This window comes from Halyomorpha halys, unplaced genomic scaffold, assembly GCF_000696795.3.
Source record: "Halyomorpha halys isolate HHAL.00 unplaced genomic scaffold, Hhal_1.1 Scaffold1141.1, whole genome shotgun sequence".
NCBI classification, from domain to species: Eukaryota; Metazoa; Arthropoda; class Insecta; order Hemiptera; family Pentatomidae; genus Halyomorpha; species Halyomorpha halys.
In genome coordinates this window covers 70,796-92,116 of record NW_027113909.1, presented here as the reverse complement: position 1 = coordinate 92,116, position 21,321 = coordinate 70,796, and the positions used below count along the sequence as shown (strand labels likewise).

The following is a 21,321-nucleotide window of genomic DNA, read 5'->3' as shown; positions in this document are numbered from 1 at the left end:
AACCATCTTCTCCTCATTTATCAATTATTTCATCTAAAATATTGATTATTTGGTCAAAAATAGATTTCATACAATTATATTCCTTTTAATATTGATAATTATCAAATTGAAATAAAGTTTAGAAAAATATTGTTTTTAGATTCTGGTTCTAGCAGCAAAAAATTGCTAAGTTTCAGTTTTTATATTTATCCATATCATTATATTTTGACATCTTTTTCCTGTAGTATTTGTTTGTTGATCTTATTGATGTTTATGGTGGGCATATAGGAATATATGTTACATTTGTTGTGTTAACTAGCAATATTTATATAGTTACTGTGTAATAATAACATAATGTGTGTCATATTTCAGATGTATTTCTTGATGATATTTCTCAATGATCTTAACAGTAACCTTTGATGATTTTATTCACTTTGAACAAAGATATCTTTTCGATTTTCATATTGTAGTGGTCCAAAATAAAAAAAAAAATGTATATTCCTAAGTAAATTCAAATTACTAAGTAATAATCAATAAGTAAATAAATAAAAACTACTAATCTAACTTCATATTAATTGTTTTATGTAATTTAAATATGAAAATGATTATAATTTTCTTTTTTTGTGCAGTTATTTGAGGATAAAAGGATCGAATCAAGTTGGTGAACTTCCTGCTAATTATCGTTGTTACAAATGCTTGCAACCTGGCCACTGGATTAAAGATTGCAAGTTAAACGCTCAACAGGTGAGAACTAATTTTTTTTTTTTCAAAGTTTTTCAAATTTCCAGTTTTGATTTAAATTAAACATTTTTGCTATTTGAAGATGAATATTAAGCAGTTAAAGTAAATATTGGGTTTGGAAACAAATTATTTTTGGTTACCAAGTCTTATAATATTGTGTTCTGTAGTTGTGAAATATTTCAGTCATTTTTATAGTTTTCCACTTTAGAAATTTGATATTAGTCACATTCAGATTACTTTAGAAGCAAGTTGCAGGTAATTGATTTTTTAGGTGTTAGTTTGATAGTCAATTTTAATGGGGAGTGCATAAGTATTTATTTCTTTTTTAGTTTGTATCACAATTTTTATTACCTTAAAGGAAAGAAAGCTGCTTGCTGAGACTCTAGGAGATATGAGAACTTTTTGGTTTGGTATTAATTGATTTACAGAATTCACATACTAGATTAGGTTGAACTAAAATTCCATTTGGAGATTTTTCACTCAAAGATTCATCAGAGTCCTAGTTGACTTGTTCAAATTGATGATTAGCAAACCTAAGTCATAATAAAAGTGAGCTATAATAAAAAAAGTGATGAATCATTTAGGAGACAATTCAGCTCTCTAAAAACAAACTAAGGAAAATTGTTTTATAGTTGAATCTTTATAGTTTGATCAATAAGTTGTTAAGTTATCAAATATACCGGACCAATAGAGTTTTTTAAAAAATGCATAGAAATAAGCTTTGAACTTCAAAATAATGCATAGTTGAATTTATTTCATGAAAAAACAATTACAACTAATAAAGTTTTTTTTTTTGTTTTATTTTAATGATGACTGATATGTTGTATAAATTTTGGATACTTTGGACATTTCTTTAGTCTGCTCCAAGATGACAGTGTAAGTAATAATGAAATTCCCAGTTGTGTGTGATATAGAACATTTTGTGACTTGAGAATGTCCTCCCTTCAGCAGAAGCGTCCCCTCTTCTCCATTTTGATAGGTCAAATGTGTGGGGGAATGAATAAAATTTTATTCTTTGTTTTAAAAAAATGAGTTTGATTTCATTCTACAAAACCAAAATTACTTTTTTGACAACTCATGGCCTGTATCCGAGTTGGGCAAAAATTATTCGTTTGACAAGAGACGAATACTTTTTTATTCAAAGTTTTTATTCAATTGACGAGAGACGAATAAATTTTTATTCGAATAAAAATACGACTAAACAATCCGAATACTTTTTTATTCGAATATCTAAAATACTATTTCAATCGAATAAAAAATTAGTTGAATGAAAAATTATTCGAATACAAAATTAGTCGAATACATATTATTTGAATAAAAATTTGATTTTTTTTTTGTTAAATTCACTTATTTTTTTACCACCTTCAATTTCTAATGAGGGTTCTATTTCACATATTCAGACGAGTACAAAATGAAAATGTTATCGATTTTAAGATCCCATATCGATTTATTTTAATTTTTTTTATTTCTAATACATAGGGGCCAATTTTTAGGTTTTCGGATATGCAGATTATGAAATTGCTATCTATTTTAACATGGCGTATCGATTTAGTTTAACTTTCTTGATTTCTTTACATGTTACGGTCCCTTTATACATTTTGAGGAATGCAGAATATGAAAATGATATCAATTTTGTGATCGCTCATCGATTTATATGAACTTTTCTGATTTCTAACATGTTAGAGTCTCTTTATATGTTTTAATATATGCCAAAAATGAAAATGCTATTGATTTTATGATTGCGTACCGATTTAAATATCGCGTTTCGATTTATTTTAACTTTCTTGATCCGGAACATGTTAGGGTCACTTTATATGTTTTGAGATTTTAGGATTGCGTATCGATTTATTTTAACTAAGATAAGAATTATGCATATCTCAAAACATAAAGAGGCCCTAACATGTTAGAAATCAGAAAAGTTATAATAAATCGATAGTATTTTCATATTCAACATGTCTCAAAACATAAAGGTACCCTAACATGTTGGAAATCAAGAAAGTTCAAATAAATTGATAGGCAATCTTAAAATCGATAGCATTTTCTTATTCTACATATCTCAACATATATAAAGGGACCCTAATATGTTAGAAATCAAGAAAGTTGAAATTAATCGATACACAGTCTTAAAATCGATAGCATTTTTATATTCTACATATCCCGAAACATGTTAAGGTCACTTTATATAAACATATAAAGGGACCTTAACATGTTAGAAATCAGAAAAGTTAAAATAAATCGATAGTATTTTCATATTCTACATATCCCAAAACATAAAAAGGAACCCTTATATGTTAGAAATCAGAAAAGTTAAAATTAATCTATACGCGATCATAAAATATATCTATGTATAGCTGGAAGACAAAAAATGTCGTCTTTATACAAACGTATTCGGATGGTTAATTGTTTAATTTTTTTGAATAAGAGATTATTTTTCTATAAAATGGGCGAATATAAAAGTATTCAAATGGTTATTCGATTTGTTTTGCCCAAATAATTGATTTTTCATGTAAAATAATGGCAAATAAAAAAGTAATCCTATGGTTAATCATATGTTTTGTACGGATAATTGATTATTAGAGTAGAAAATTCACGAATAAAATAGTATTTGTCTCTTGTCATTCGAATAATATTTGCCCAACTCTGGTCTGTATATAATTTATGTCCATTTAAACAATGTGGCTTTTTTTTTTTTAATACTTTCTTTTTCTTATGCAGGATGCAATTGAAATAAAGAAAAGCACAGGTATTCCTCGAAGTTTTATGGTCCCTGTTGAGGGTCCTGAAGTTCCTGGAGCAATGATGACACCAACAGGACAGTTTGCTGTTCCATCAATCGAACAGTAAGTAAATATTTGTTTAAATTTCTTTATTTTTTATAGGTGGGAAATGGAGTAGCTAGGTGTGTAAATTTTTTTTAAAAACTTTCAAATGAATGAAGGAAAACTTATCTGTTCAGAACATGTGTTTTCAATGAACAACTCAGAAAGTATATGGTCTCTTTTCTAGAAAGCATCGGTTTATTTTTGGTATAAATAAAGGGCATTCTTCAAAAATTTGTTAATAAAATCTATAAAATGAATTTTTATAGTTGGCAAGCTTAGTCTAAATAATTTTTTTTTTATCTGATCATCCATACTCTTATTAAAACATGGAATGTGGGTTGCGAGGATTCATGTGCAGGATATTATTTATATTTACTTATTTATTTAGTGGCACCCGAATCCCAAACCTTGACCAGAACTTTAAATAAAAATCGCAAACTTTTGGACAACACCTTTCTAAAACCTTTATTCCGCATCCTGATATCCTTAACCCAATTCACCTTCAATGTATTGAAGCTGAACTAAATATTCCACTTCAAATAATCCTACCACCTTAAGCATTTCATCCTTCAGAAATATCCAGCATCATTCAGAGATTACCTACCCGCATAGCTCCTGGATACGACCTAATAACATTTCATATCCTAAAACTTCTTCCTTCAAAAACCATCCTATTCCTCACCATCATATATGACACAGTTCTTGCCACATATTTTCCTGTCCCGTGGAAATAATCTATACCCAAAGTGGTACCCAAACCCCAAAAGCTGCCAGAATACCCATCCTCTCACTGTCCTATCTCTCTATTACATATCTTGAGCAAAATCCTCAAAAAATTCATTTTGTAATGCCTATATCCCATCCTAGATTCCAATCATATAATCCCAGATCACCAGTTTGGATCCTGAACATCCAACTCCACTATCCAGCAATGCCATCTTGTGGCAGATGTTGTCTCGCCTTCTTTAGAGCGTGTAATGAACTGCGCAGGAGTCTTTTTCAATATAGAGCAGGCTTTTTATTGAGTCTGGCACTTGGGACTGCTTTACAAACTCCATAAATTCCTACTTTGTACATACTTTCTCATTGTCCATTCCTTTCTCACTGCTAGATTATTCAAAGTAAGCCGCAATGTTTCCTATTCACCTCTCTTATCTCAAACCGCTGGTGTTCCTCAAGGTAGTTTCCTTGGTCCTATCCTCTACACCGTCTGACATCCTCCTAACTCTATCTTCACGATGACACATGTGTTCTCGCAGTTTATAATAACCCTTTGATTGCATCCCAAACTCTCCAATCCCATATCATAACCCTTGAAGTATGGTGTCGAAATTGGATGATTAAAATAAATCCCATCAAATCACCTTTACCCTTCATTGTAAACCTTCTGACTATCTTACAGTACACTTTAATAATGTTACCCTTACCCCTGTAGAACAGATTCGCTACCTTGGACTACATCTGAACAAACGGCTAAGTTGGAATCCTCACACAAGACTGAAAATAAAGGAAACCACGTTGATTCCAACTATTACAGTAGTTACTAGACAAATGGTCTAAGCTTCCAGTTCATTACAAATATAGACGACTATAATGAGGCCTAGCTGGATATACGGAGTTGACCATTGGGGCTCCACTAAACCTTCAAATTCCTCTCGTATCCAATCCTTACAATCCAAAATCCTTCATAAAATTCTCGATGCTCCTTTGTCACAAATAAAATCATACATAAAGACTCATTAATGTTCCCTATGTAATCGATCCATCCTGAACCAGATATCATTCCTTCCATTATAAACTCCCTCCAGATCCACTAGTTTCTAACTTTGCTTACTCTTCCATTCCTGACAATCCTCCGAGGCACCTAAAGAAAAGAAGATGGCCACAAGACCTTCTAATGTAAAAAAATTATTAGAGTGCTATCATGGGTAGTTTATACATGCCTGTACCAAGTCATTTTGATCTTAATCCAATTTACTGGATGTACTATTATGTACAGTTGTAAATGTCAATAAAGATAAAAAAATTAGTGGTTCTCTTGTCCTACGAGAACCTGTGCCTCTCTTATTATCTTAGTCTCTCTCCTAATGTGCAGGATAACTCTGTAAAATGCTGGATAAGATGTACAGTACTCATTAGTGTTGATTATTAATAATATTGTTTATTTAGAAACTAAACCTGAACGGTTGGAGGTTAAAAAAAAGTTAACTAATTAATTGACCTGAATTGAGGTGCAGGAAATGATTATTCAACACTGAATCGTGGGAAATGATTATTGCTAAAGCATATTGTAGAAATATCTTAAATTTTTTATAATTTCGAATACATAGTATATTAATACAAAGAAGGAAGGTGGTGATGAAATGAAAATCATTATTTTAATAAATGGAATATGGTCTGGGTGCGATAAAAAAAATGCAAATAGTAAATGGGTATACTATACTAAAAATAGTATACCTACTTACTATTTGAGTTTTTTTTTACCGCACCCAGACCATATTCCATTCATTAATACACACGGTCAATCATTCTTCCATTATTTTAATGGTTTCAATAGATTATGCATGTTCGATTTAAAAAAGATTGATTGTTTCTCAAAATCGATAAAAATGTACTTAGGTCTTCCCAGGTGCTGAAATAACAATTAGATTTTTGAAAACATTTATTATTGAACAAATTATTTAAATTTCTATGAACATCAGTAAATCCTTTTAAAAATATCAAAGTAAAAATTCAGTATAGGACTCCAATGGGAGTCTTGGCCGGAAAAAAAAAAAGAAAAAAAAAAAAGTAAAAATTAGAAATTATTATTAGATCTTTAATAGAATCTTATGAAAAAATTGAGTTAATTTTTTCTCGAATGTGATTTGGCTTGTCAACCATTCATTCTTATACTGTTTTCCACTAACTATATTGGTATTTAATGTTTTGAAATTGCTGAAATTTAATGCTTTTTCTACTGAGCTATGATGAAGCAATGATTAATTTAATTATTAAATTTAAAAAAAAATTAATTCATTAATGAAACCCCCTTAAAAGCAATAAATCTTACTAAATTACAAATGTAGAATTCTTACTAATTAATACTGAACCTTCTGTGTGTTAAAAATAATATTCTATTTCTCTTTTGACTGTAACCCTGACCATCTTGATGATTGTCTAAAACTAAGTATAACTAAAACCAACTATAATAGAACATTGTTAATTGAATATATGCAATTAATGAAGGAAAATGGTCTGGATGGTAGTCAAAAAAGGGAAACAGTACTAGAACTATTTATTCTGCAACAACATATTGCCCCACTTTCCAAAACTTCTTCAAGTTTTTAGCCCTGATGAGGCACTATAAAACGGGGTGAAGTGTTAGTGCAGAGTAGTTTTAGTACTATTTGAGTTCCTTTTTGTGACTGTTACATGGACCATCTTCCTTCATTACCCAACTATAATGAAATCTATCCTCTGAAAAAAATATATTATCAAAATAATCATACTCATAATAAAGTAGTAACTATATTAATAACATTAGTAGTTATTTAATGTTTTCCCTACAAATATCAGATATTGTTCATGAACATTGATATTCGTTCCGATCGTACTGACATTCCATCTGTGGTTTTCTGAATTTTCTAATCTATTTTTCTTGTTACAAACTAAATATATCTGATATCTTCAAGAACTTTCAGAAATAGGAATGAGGTTTATGTTGGTAAATCTGTAATAAAATTTAAGTACCTAGCACCAATCTAATTGGCTGTAAGCACTATGGTGACTAAATGGTTGTTGTAGTTTCATTGTAATTGGTTATTCTACATTGTAACTACTACAGATAAAAACAGTAAATAATCAAGAAATGTTAGCCCTTAATTTACTGAGATGCTTATATGATTATTATTATTACATATCTTATTATACGTGTTCTTCTATTATGAAAGTGAGTTAACATGAAGAGTTTGACCTCAGAGGTGATAGATTTGCTATATGCAGATCCTGAACTATGATTTATGCATGATAATCATTAAATGATTTAATGATCAGCCTTAAAATTATAGAACACTAGACCAAAAAGAAAAAAAAATTATAACAACATAAATAACTATTATTTTTAACTTACTGGGTACCTTGCTTTTTTTTAACAAATCGTTTATGAATGAAAGTTAGATAATTCCTTAATTTAATAATTATAATTTATTTATATTACTATGACTGTTATTCTACATTCAATTGTATATGTTCTTCTATGAATGGGTGGCTAACATGAAGAGTTAGACCACCATTGTGATAGAAGGTTTGCTATTGGTTGGTTCTAGAACCCAATTTACACATGGTAAAGTGAGCAAAACCCATCAACCTTGAAATATTTGTTGATATATTTATCAAATATATCCAATATCATCAGATATGAGGTTTATAGTTGCAAATCTGTACGAGCTGGTGGGCTTTCAGATAAGGTAGACCACAAATGTGCTCGTTATAAGGTTTATTATCAGGTGGTATTGATCTATGAATCGCATATTAGTAATTTATAGAATAAGTTAGTGTTAGTAATGCACTCCTACTTTTCACTCCATATTATAAATGGATCGTTTCTTATTCAAATTGCTTCTCTATACCTACACAATACATGTTAAGATGCTACAGTTTCTTGCTATCACAATCATTGGATATTAAATAAAACATATGGTAAAACATATAAAAGGTAAGTTATGTAATAAACCAAATGAGACTGTTTCTTGTTTGATTAAGATTCACTTAGTGTTCTCTTGTTATATCAATTTAAAGACTTCAAATCCAATGTATAATTTGGTTTATGGTTATCTTTCAATCCACTATAAACTTTAGGGTCAAAACAAAATCTTTATTAACACTTTAAGTGCCGGGCAAAAAAAGATGCCTCCTAAGCAAAGATAACCGGGCGAATTTCATGTTTTTACTAGGGTTTGGAAAAAGACTCATAAAAACCAAACAAAAATCAATATTTTTCATAATTCAAAAAGCAGTGTATTAAGGACGAAATATATAATAAAACAATGGCACTAATATTTCTATATTCTTTGAAAATTATATAAATAACAAGGTATAATAAGTGATCATAAAGTAATTAATAATTGAGTTCTCTCTTACAAAACGTATTTGCACGCACGTTGAAATTCATCTTTTCATCATTTCATCATAAATTTATATAAACCATTGATTACAAGGTATGTACTTGGCATTTCCAATATATTTTCCAACAAAATAAGTAATATTGCATAACAAAAATAAAGAATATTTCTAAGGTACATGATAAGCGCCAGACCGATTATCTCTTCTGTAACAACTTTTTTTTATGTTACTGTTAAAAAACTATTTTTATAAATTCTCTCGTAATGAAATTAGGTCATTTATAACATAAATTTATAAATTTATTTTGAGATAGAATTCTCTTGCAATATGAATAGTAAAGCACTACAAGGTACGACATATCGGACTCCAGCACTAAAAGGGTTAATTAAAAATTTAGTGTATCAACAAAATACAAATTAAGCAATATATAGCAAAATAATTAATGTATACAGACTACACATACCTTGTCTTTACATTGATATTAACAAGATAACAAATACTAAGTGAATTTCAATTAAACAAGAAAAAATCTCATGAGATTTATTATATACCATCTGTTTTATATAATACCCAATCATATGTTTTATATGATACCTTATTAGGTATTATATATGTTATATATAATATCCAATCATATGTTTTATATAATACCTTATTAGGTATTATGTATGTTATATATAATATCCAATCATATATTTTATATAACATTCCATCATATGTTTTGTATTTTATCCAATCATTGATTGAGATCATGGATGATGAGAAAAATCTGAAGCATCTTTATATTTATGATCTTTAAGCTTAGCTTAATGTCCATAGCCATCTCCTAGTTTATGAATAAGATAAAAAAATCTTTCTAGGGAACTAAGCACTTCACAGATCAAGTGGTATGATGTGCATAATTAGTCAAGGGCTACTGTAGCTTATGTAAGGCTACTGTAGCTCCCTCAATGCCGACCCTTTGAAGTTTTGTCTAAAACAGCCTTTTTTCTTTTTAGTTGTACTTAACCCATTAATGTTCAGAACTTAATTTATGAAGGATTTTGATAAAAATTCATATAGAATGTCCAAAAATTATTAACCAAGAATGAAGTAATTCCGTCAATATCACTTCAGATGTAATTTAAAATGTAACTGTTATGTAGAAATTTTATGCTGGACACAGACCAGAAAAACCATTAATAAATTAGCATTAATTATCTAGTTTTATTATATATTTACATCAACAAAATTAATTATTAAAATATAAAAAGTAATCAATGAAAATATTTGAAATATTCTTATTCTACTTTTTTTTATTGAGGGTTTTTCTGATATCCAAACTCCATTTTTTGTTGAGCAACAACTTCTTCCCATATTTGGTGGTATAGAAGCAAACCACTTGTTATAGAGTGTGACTACCTTGTGACTAAGCAAATGTAGACCAATATCATTTTTGGGACCTCAAATCAATTCTAAATTCGCCTATGTTCTAGTCCTATGTTCCATCCTTTCCACCTATATTTTAATTATAGTGCCTGATCATATGTGGCTGAAGTAATGAAATTTTCTTCTGCTTTGAGAAAGAATACCTTTCGGTATTGAATAATAGAATTCACCAATCGACACATCTATAATTATTACAGTATCATTCCAGCTGCAAAGAAGTAAGGTATTATCCACGTTATATTGGTTGTTATAAGTTCCCTGATAATTGTTTACCAAATTTGAGAGAAGACGCTTTTCAAAACGATTAGACCTAATCATGCCTGTGATCCTAACTCCCTCAGGAGTTGATTTATCTACAAATCTCAAAGATGTAAATTAATTATTGGCATAAGTTGACCTGGGATTATTTTTACTGATCTATCTTAATAATGTTTATTAAATTTTTGAATCACACTTTTGCCTACCCCATAATCATCTTTGTATTCTATTTTTGAGATCATTGTAACTTTGATAAATCTCAAAATTAATTAGGCACACCAGTTTATTACTCTAGCACCAGGTCTTGTATTCAAGATGGATATATGAATAAAAGAGTCATCTTTTGATGTACGTCAGTACTTTTCTGTAATTTTCAAAGCTGAAGAAAGTTGTGTCCTATGGTCAGAAAGAACTTTATATCACTAAAAATTCATATCAATTAATAGGACAAAATTTTCTGTTAAGAATATTATTTAAAAAATTTTTTTGCTTGTCAGTTTAAAAATATACCTCCTTCAAAGTCAGTGTTGCGGTAATTAAACACTAAACATTGAAATTTGTAGCAGTCTGAGAATTACCTATAAGAAATAACTTTGACTTTATGTTATAGTTTATATCATTGAAGTGTTAAGATATAATAAAAAAATCAGCAACTCCTCAAAACCAACTCACTAGGAGTAGGAATTTCCATTAGCATAAAAAGTATAGCAGTTGAACTACAAAAAAAAAAGACACTAATAATAAAACAAGGCATAGCTTACAGAGAACTTTGAATCGAGCTTTCCTCTCCAATATGATGGAAAAAGCAGGACTCAGGAAGTTTCCCGCACTTCTCTCTCAATTGGGCTATTGGTATTAAAAGCCAGTGGAGGATGAATGAGGCTCTAGCCACAGACACTCAGGACTTGAGTAGAGAATCTGGCCATTGACAGAACTCCAATATCGGATTTACATTTACAATAGGTCTGTGGACCACTGCTACTTTAACCCTTTGGGAAGGATTTTAAGGATGGGTAATGCTAGAAAACGTTTGGACTGAATAAGTGACCTGAAGGTTGGGGATAGAAAACCTGTCAACCCAGATTCAGTCATGTCATTACCTGCCTTGCCACCCTCTGTTTTTGTAAACTTTATAGGGTGTTGTGTTTTCAAAGCAGTTGTCACACTTATAGTCGAAAGACAAGCTAGGAGACATAATATTGTTCTCATTTATTTTGGTCTTGATTTCTTACTGAAACACTAGTTTTTTATTTCTTTTATGTTTACTCAAAAAAACCGGTATTGTTAGCAACTGGTTAGAGCTGATTAGTAATCATATTGATAACAGATTAAAATAAAATCATTTCTATATTCTTTAAAGTATATATTAAGAAACAATTATAATTAAAGGAAAATAACAATATATAATGTAGAAAGAGGAAAAGAAGGTCCAGGGGTGCGGTCAGCAAAAATTGTTGGTTTTTTTTTTTCTGACCACACCACCCCCACTCCCTGACCATCTTCTCACAGTAATCTGTGGTCAACTATTAACATCTCATTATGATGTAGAATAGTGATTTCCTAAATCGAAAGTCTCATTATAATAAATTAATTTTTATTTCTTCTCTCCTCCTCTGCGATTTGGTGTTGCCATTGATCTTGTTTCAAAATGAATAATGATAATGTTATGTATCGCTATAATGAGTGCTATGTGTCAGATGTCTGCTTATTACATAGAGAGTTACCCTGCATGTGGAAGCTTGCTGCCCATTCACTATGTTATTTCCAATTAATAGCTTGAGATGGTGACAAAAAATTGTATGATTTTGTTATTTAAATAGATGATTGACTGATTGTATGGTAAAGGCCTTGTTTACATCTGCACCCTTCACATTAGCCCTGATGAAGACCTACTTTGTGGGTCAAAAAGTTTTTTTTTTTAAGTACAATCTTATTTAAAAAGACTTAAGTCTAAAGTCCAACTTTGACAGTTCAGTAGTCCAATCAACAAAGTATTTTTCAAAGCAAAAATCATAGAGAAGTTTTTTTTTCAAAATTCCACATGTTTTTCAGGCTGTTAAATTGAAATTTTAGGTTTTTTACTTTTCTGAAATAGATACTTTTACAGAAAAATGTTCCGATTTAGTACAGAATTTAAAAAAAAAAAAAAAGATCTCATGTTAGATGAATTTGGAAAAAAATAGTTTTATGAAAAGCGACCTATACCACATCTAATGCATAAAAAATCTCAATCCACATTTCAAATCTTGGTACCACCAACAAATTTATATTTTAATATTTTAAAGGTTACTTTATATATTAGCAGATTAATAGCCTTTAAAAAACACGAGTTATTTCTATCTGCTTTGTCACTAAAACCTATATTAATTACTGTACATGGGATTAACTGTTTTTGTTATATTTCCCATTAAATTAATAGTAGATTTATGCGTTATATTAATAGTAATTGGAAGGAGGATTTTGGGATATCTGATGAAGTAGAGCATTCATATAACTAATTTCAAGGGGTTTTGATAGTTAGTTATATGGAGAATTTCATTATATTAAGGTTTCTGTATGTGTAAAAAATTCTTTTTTTGAGGTTTACATATTGAGCTCTGTATAGTGTATTCTATTGCATTCAATCTCTAATTATACTTGTGTTATGATAATTATGTGTAGTAGGAGAAATAATTAACAGATTGTTTTTACAAACCTACTGCGAACTTTTGAGTTATTCTTGAAAGATTGGACCTCTAATCGGTACATTTTCATCATGGCATTATTTATTGAAAACAAAATATTTTTAAAAGATCTGTGTACTTCCTTCTTCGAACTTTTCTTTATTTATTACTTTTGTAACTAATGTGCTTGTTAAATACCAACTTCTTTTGCAATGTCAGTTTTTTTCTTTGTTAGCTTGTCTTCAACAATGGACATCTCTGTGTTTATCAGCTATCTACTAAACAAATCAAACAATGCACTTCAATTATATGGAAACAAAATGGTTTAGTCTTAGACGAGACTGTAAACACAATTGAAGGATTCAAATGATTCATGTTGAAATCTGGTTTACTAATGCGGGCTATTATAGAGGTACCTATGAAAAAATTATTGGACAAAGATGGATTATTTTTTTCCTGAGAGTTTTTAATTTGTTATATAAAGATTTGTTCTCAATTTGTTATAGATAGAGATTAATTTTTCAATGAATAATACCGCTAGATGAAGTGTATTTAGAAAAATTTGTTATATTGAGGTTTCACTGTGTGTTAGTTAAATGAGCCAAAATTCGACGAGGAGTGTTGTTTTCTAGGGAATAAAATACCATAAAGTGTGATATCAACATTTAATCATATTCTAATGTTCAACACTTCCATTTAGTACATTTTGATTTGTACATATGAAGCAGGAGTTCCTGATTTTCTGCTTAGGAATAATTTTCACCCCAAAAGTTTATAGCAATGTTGCAGTATTAGATTTGACTCTCGATGTTTCATTGCCTCTAAATAGTTTCAAAGGCGTTCTTCTTTTCACCATAATTATATTTATTACTAGAGTCTATTGTCACCTTAATCCATGCCCAATTGTTTTTATATGACATAACTGTTATGTGATTCAGTTGCTGGTTTCAGGGTCTTCTTCAACCACTTCAAATCAAATCAGGTGACCTCTTGGTCATTTTACAGTCCTCAGCCATCTGTTAATTTACTATTAAGATATATTCAAACACAAAATGAATTTATATTTATAAAATGTTTCTGAAAAACACTTCCAGCAGGTCTCTGATTAATCTAGCACATTTAATTTGAGAGTAATTTATTGATGTGCATGAAGTCCAATGCTAAAGATATAATTAAAGTTATTCTCTGAAGAGGAAGAGAAATAATCAAATCACTTTAAAACTAATGTGTTGCAATAGGTTTACCAATCAAGTCTTCATAGTATTTGGTTGATTAAAGTGACATTTTAGTGTTATGTTATTACCCTATTGTTAATATCACTAATTTTATAACATTGGTAAGTTGATTCATAAAGAGGTTCACTTTTCAATTATTTTGAAAGATATGAAATGGCTTCACTTGGAGCAGCAGGCAGTTTCTTGTCTGTTGTAGAGTGCCTTTTTAACAGCTGTGAGACATCTTTTATAACATCTGTTATTAAAGAAGATGTGGAGAGAGAGAGAAATAATATTCAAAGTAACCAAATTATATTGCTATGTGTATATTTATAGTAACCTTAAGTATTAAAAGGTACTGAAAGTGATTAAAGAATATCATTATATTAATATTTATTGTAGCTTAAATATTACATTAAACATGACCAAAGAATATTATATAAATATTATAATTATTATTAAAAAAAATTAGGGTTTGAATTTTATTTTTAATATACTTCATTTTTTTTTCAGTGAAGCAAGAAGAGAGCCTATAAGAAAACCAGTAGAACCAGCAGTTTTAGAGAAGCCTGCTATTCCTGATGATTTGCTATGCGGAGTTTGCAAGGACCTTTTAGCAGATGCTGTTCTAATTCCGTGCTGTGGAAATTCTTTTTGTGATGAGTGTATGTATATTAACTTGATTTTCCTAATAAAATTTTGGGAATTTGTTTTGTCAAACTTAATTATTTATTTGTCGCTAAGACATCTCTTCAATCATTTATTGAAAGAAAATAAGTTAGTTTGTGTAATAAGTCTATGAATTATTAATTTTAAAGATACTTATAAAATAAAAAAGTATGAATCCATGTCACATGAGCTATATTTGTAGTTAAAAAAAAGTTTTTGTACTCTTTTTTCTATTTTTATTTTTTTTCTTAAATAGATCTATTATATTTTTAATTGAGGAATATATATTTATATATTAGTAACTGAAGTTGTTATATATACCAGGAATAGTATATAAGAAAACTGATTATTCTTTTACAGAAAATATTATGTGTTAAGAACATGAAGTGTAATCTAAAAGAATTTGTACTGATTGATAGAGATTAAGATGCAAATATACCCTAGAAATTTCTTCATTCCTTTTTGGAAAAAGAAAATTGACATATGACAACATTAGTATTAAAACAGCCAATTCAGTATTAATTAATGCCAGTTTTTAAAGATATTTTTTAGTATGTGCCGTTGAATGGTTGATAGTGATTTGAGGTACGGTCGCGATTTACACTCATTTTTATAGTTGATAAAAGGAAGAAAAGTGGTTTAGTAGCTAAGGTTACCTACAAAGGCTTTTCCTTGAGATACCTCCCAGCATCTCGATAAGGTGTAAATTGAATGTAGGGTTGGAGGTGTTGTCAGTTTTTGGAACTTGGGCACGCCCAGCATCTGCTCTCTGTACCTTTCAATGTCTGTAAAGAATATTATTTTTTAAAAAATTGCATCTATGACCACTCTTTATGGGCTCCGGTGGTGCAAGATTTTTATTTTGTTTTTTTCTAGTCAAGTATGTTTTTGTAGCCAAATAATGTAGATTAAATAATCAAAACAGGTTTTGTTTTTTACAGCCTTATAATAATAGCGTCTCTTAGTTATTAGTTTAGGAATTATGAATAGAGTTTGTAAGTTTTCAGTAATGAAAGTTTTTCTAAGATTAATCTGAAACAGTCCTAAATTTTTGTTATGGACTATAAAAATAAACCGTCTGTGATTTTCTCCTAGTTGAAATTTTTCACATTAAAACGTTTTTGTTATTTTGCATTAGAGAAAGGTGAATTCTGTTTGTTATCATAATTTCCATTATTTAATCTGTGGCTAAATGTATGAAATATTTTGCAATTATTTGTTCTCTTTTCATTATTTTTATAAAACATTAAGTAATCAAGGTAACTGCATAAAAATGTAAAAATAATTTACTTTTCTCAATTCATATAGTGATCGTTAAGCATATAATATGTTAATATAATTATAAATAATGTAAATTTGAAAGTTGATACAATCTAATTTCTTCTGATATAATAATTTATTGATGGGCGAGATAATGGACATTTTGTCTGAAATGTCCAGGATATTAAGATAAAGGAGATAAGAAGTATTAAGGATTTTTTTTCCTTGAAAAAAAAAAAAAGTAGGTTGTTATTTGTTAATAACAGGATTCTATGACATGTTCTTTTATTATGTTAGGAGTACCTGACCTCTAACATTTTTAATAATAGATTTCTAATCCAATGTACAAATTAAATCTATTGTTATCTTTTCTTTCAACTGACTACAATAATGAAATTTTTGTATTATAATTTTTTTTCCATCATGTGATTTTTCTTCATAAATGTAATGTCTGTTTTAACAATCACTTCTGACTGTCTGCAACTGTACAGAGTATGCAAAGTACAGGCTTAAGGAGGGTAAAACTCATACTTTACTTGCTCCATACAGTCCCGAACAGTCAGAAGTGGCTGTTGGAATAGACTTGATATGCGATTTTTCATAAATAATTAAGGAAAACTAGTTACATATATTATTTTTAATAATAATAACATTTAAGACTATTTAGAATTCAGAAGAAAAAATAGTTACGTTCGTTAAAGAAAAAGTTTTTGGGTTAAGTGTGTTGGAAAAATAAACACTTAGTATTTGATTACTCAATGTGTTATCTGTACCATGAATTTGGAGTCTTTATTATTATGAAATGTTAATTAAAACTACATAGAGTTCAGACATAAAAATTTGTCCTTATCATGAGGGAAAATATGTTTAGGATCACATTCAGTTATGAGAGAACCTAATCACAAGTACGAAGTTGGGAACGTCTTTGATTGAAAAATCCATAAAAATATTAAAAGAAATTGAAGAATAAGGTTGGAAACAATAATTGTGTGATGAAGATGACTTTTTTAAAGATTAGGGTATTGACGGTGAGGGGTGGATGTGGGTACTACTCAAATGATTCAATATTAAATATCTTCATTTCTTGATCCTGCAATATAGGGAAGGCTCTAGAGATTTTGGGAATTCATTTTGTCAAACTTAATTATTTATTTGTCACTAAGTCGTCTTTTCAACCATTTATCAAATGAAAATAAGTTAGTTTGTGTAATAAGTCTACGAATTATTAGTATTAAGATAAAAATTATAAAACAAAAAAGTATGAATTCATATTACATTAGCTATATTTGTAGTTAAAAAGAAGTGTTTCTACTTTTTTATTTTCTTAAATAGATCTATTATGTTTTAGTTAAGAAATAATAATGCGCGTTTATCATGAGTTCGCAGAATATAATTCTGTGAACTCATATCTCTGAACTTATGAATTAAAAAGGCAATATCTGCCATATGTTCGCAAGAATATTATTTGAAAATTGAAGTTAATTTTTTCTCAAAATTTTTACTGTTAAGTTTTGAATATTTGTATGCAAAAATAACGTATTCTTTTAATATATTGGTTTTCACCTACTTTGACCTTATATTGATTATAAAATAAATATATTTCTAAAAGTACGATGAATCTTGCTTGCCAGGTAAATGTTCTAGATGTGTCAAGGGTTGGCCACCCTTGGACTAGATAATGGGACATGTTGTCCTGGATATTAAATATACTTAATAAATATCTTCATTTCTGGATTCTGCAATATACGGAAGCAACTCTATTAAATTATAACTATATTATATTATATTAAATATATAATTCAGATAGTGGAGTGTTGCCTGGGGATTTGTAAGTGTTAACTAATTAAACGTGAAAGTTCAAGATGTCTTTAGCTTGACTAAGTGAAGCTGAGATATTTTCAATACCTAGCCAGGTAAAACTTTGGTCCTTAAACGAGGAATGTTTTGAGATATAGATGAAAAAAAAAGAAACTTATTTTTTAAAAGCACGAAAAAGAAATTTTGGTTTGAAAATTTCATAGTATAAAAGGTTTATTCTGTTATTTATTTTTCTCTAATTAATTCAATTACTCTATTCTGTTTACCTTATGATGGGCATCTTAAATTACCTTACACACTCATGTACTGTCTGTCCAGAGGATCATGTGATCAGATTTCCCTGTACATTTTGTACATATAGAATAAGGTTCAAAATTGATGAAGTTAAGTTTTGTGGAGATATATGTTCATCTTGTACTGATACTGGTATACGTGGAAATAACTTGTCTGGTAAGTGGGGTTTTGATCCATTTTCCCCTGACTACTACCTTGAGGTTTACTGTCTTGTATATCAACTGGTATAGAAGGCTTTTGTATATGCGAATCCTATCTCCTATTAGTGGTCTTTGTCCATCAAGTTAATGATTTACTTTGAGGAAGAAAAATTGAATAGTCAGTGAATGATTGGATATTGACTGGAAAGTTGAAGGTATTCATAGAATAATTTATGCAATATCAGAAAAAATTTGTGCTGTCTGTACTATTGTGGTTAATGGAGAGATAAATAGTCCACATTTTTTTCGAATAATTTTTAATAAATTTTGGTAGGCAATACAATGCAACCGTAGGTAGTTAAAATTATCTTTCAGTTAAAATTTTATTAATCAATATTACAACCATTTGAAGAATGAAAACCATGATATGGTAAGTTTTTATTATATTAATCTCATTAATATTAATTTCTAAGCCATTTAATCATTATCTAATCATGTTTTCCTGTTATGTTATGCTTAGGTAGTAAAGTTTTATTTTTTATGTTTTGAGATGATTTTGTTTTAATGTACGTACAGTCGAACCCCTGTTATCCATTAAGGATAATTGTGTGATAGATTAATTTTAAAAGATATAAGAAGATTAATTTTAAAACAAATTATGCAGGAAATAACTTCTATCAACTAAATAACGTGTTTTATAGGCATTAAATTATAATATATAATTTAATTTACTAATTAAATAATTAATTTAATAATTTACACCTCATTAAAAATATATAATGAGGAATTTGTGCATGTTTTTACATATGTATTGACCAGGAGCATATTTTTGGGATTGAACTTTTGAATGGGTTTTGGGTTTTGAAGGAATATTTTCCAAAACAATTCCGATTCATCCGAATTATAAATTTGATCAGCAATTGAATAAAATATTTTTATTAAACAGTTAAATTTTGCAATAAATAATGCAGCTGCAACATTACCACCACTAAGACTTTCTTCTTGAATGACCAACTACCAAATTCTTTTTTTGAATTTGTGGAGCCATTCTTAGAAAGTGGAGAATCACTCTTCATTAGGGGTATTCATGATATTGTGTTAAATATAAAATGTTTTACCATGTTAAATGTTATAAGTATAGCATTGTGAGCAGCCCTATTTAAAGTCATGTTAAATGATAAATGCATAAGAGCTCCTAGTGGATTTTCTGAGCAACTTTTTTAGTAACCTTTCCTTCCAAAACTGCTTGTTATTGTTTACTTTTAAGTTTTGATTACAGTAATATGTAGTATATATTACAACATGCCTAAAATAAGTGAAAAATAGAAATGTAAAAGTTAGGCTATTGATTATATTTTTTAAAAAGTCCAAAACACAAGACAAAAGAAAAAAAAAACAAAACACAAACTATGAGTAAGTAACCTAACACGACAACAAGCTTAGCTGGTCTGTTTCGTGTCGTCATTCTCCATTTAACACACCTAGTAACAGACTCTCAACCATGTTACATCGTTATACCATGGTAAAAGAAGGAAATATTTCTCCATTTAACATAAGTTTTTCCATTTAACACGCTTTAACATGTTAAACTAAAGATCATGAATACCCCTAATTTTTAATTTTTTATAGAACCATATTTCTTTTTCACTCGCCATTGGCCCATAAATATGAACTCCCTCAGTGTGTTTTTGCATGAATCATTGATAGACGGCTTCATCTACATCTTTTAATGTAGAGTTCTTCATTGTTTGCCAAGGACATAATGTTTGGGCCGACAATGGTATAAAATCGGAAATGTTTTTTTTCCTCTTCAAAATATATCACAAACAGTTTGCTTGCCCTTCCTAATTCAGTGGATTATTTTTTAACACTTTCACCTTTTCCTACTCAATTTATGATAGTTAATTTATGTTCAAATATTAAAATAACTAGTTCATATTTAAATGGAGACTTAAGCACAAGAGAGTAAATAATTTTGTTTCTTATGCAAACAGGTCGGTAGATGTTTCATAGAAAAATGTATAAACATTACCGTTCCTAGAATATGAATGGGACTAGTAGTTACAGGAAATGTCTGACATTTTAAATAAATAGTGTAAAAATTAAAAAATACCTACTGGAAGATATTGATTGACCGTGTGTAAAGATGAAAGGAATATGGTCCGGGTGCGGTCAAAAAAACTCAAATAGTAGAATATACTATTTTATTGAGCCAACGTTTCGCCCCACGTTGCAGGGCTTCGTCAGGGCTAAAAAAGATACAAACACATAGTTACAAAAGGAAAACAAAAACATAAGTGTCAACTAACAGGGGTATAAAATGTAAAAAGTAAGATATAATAAGAAAAATTAAAGGTAGTAAATAGTAAATGTAAAGGGTAATAGTAACAGACAGATAAGAAAAGAAATATTAAAGAAAATTATTATTATTATTATTTTCTTTAATATTTCTTTTCTTATCTGTCTGTTACTATTACCCTTTACAAATACTATTTACTACCTTTAATTTTTTTTATTATATCTTACTTTTTTACATTTTATACCCCTGTTAGTTTAAAAAATTGGACCTAATAAAAAAATTGGACTCTCAGAACCTCAGTTGATTGAAACCCCGGTTAATAGAGCCCTGGATAATGGAGTTTCTACTGTGTATGTAAATAACTTATGGAAGAACCATATCGATTAGAATACACAGAGATGGAAAGTCTTCTACTACATAAATTCAGACAGCTGCATTATAAAATAGCCATTGTTTTGAATTTTTTTTTTTTAACTTTGATTTGTTTTACATAATTTTAATCACATGCACTGATTTTTATGTTAGTAACTAAAACAAAGTTTCATTGGAAACATTTGATAAAACTATTAAAATATCAGACTTAAACAAAAAGCAACAAAATTGTATCAAGGCAGATGGGTGGTCTATATATAT

General features: G+C 29.0%; 2 protein-coding genes across 3 annotated transcripts in view; both read left to right on the top strand.

The window, feature by feature from the left end:
* LOC136796715 (E3 ubiquitin-protein ligase RBBP6-like) overlaps positions 1-1,141 on the top strand; it is a 14,438-nt gene extending 13,297 nt beyond the window's left edge. Inside the window, exons 6-8 of the mRNA XM_067051164.1 lie at positions 225-319; positions 609-723; positions 1,079-1,141. Coding sequence (XP_066907265.1) covers positions 225-319; positions 609-723; positions 1,079-1,141 — 273 coding nt within the window. The remainder of the gene's footprint in view (positions 1-224; positions 320-608; positions 724-1,078) is intronic.
* The window catches only part of LOC106688483 (E3 ubiquitin-protein ligase RBBP6), a 69,206-nt gene continuing 48,470 nt past the window's right edge, over positions 586-21,321 (top strand). For both annotated transcript variants that reach the window (XM_067051168.1, XM_067051167.1), the window contains exons 1-3: positions 586-723; positions 3,436-3,560; positions 14,722-14,873. In XM_067051168.1, coding sequence (XP_066907269.1) covers positions 3,481-3,560; positions 14,722-14,873 — 232 coding nt within the window. In that variant the 5' untranslated portion in view covers positions 586-723; positions 3,436-3,480. The remainder of the gene's footprint in view (positions 724-3,435; positions 3,561-14,721; positions 14,874-21,321) is intronic.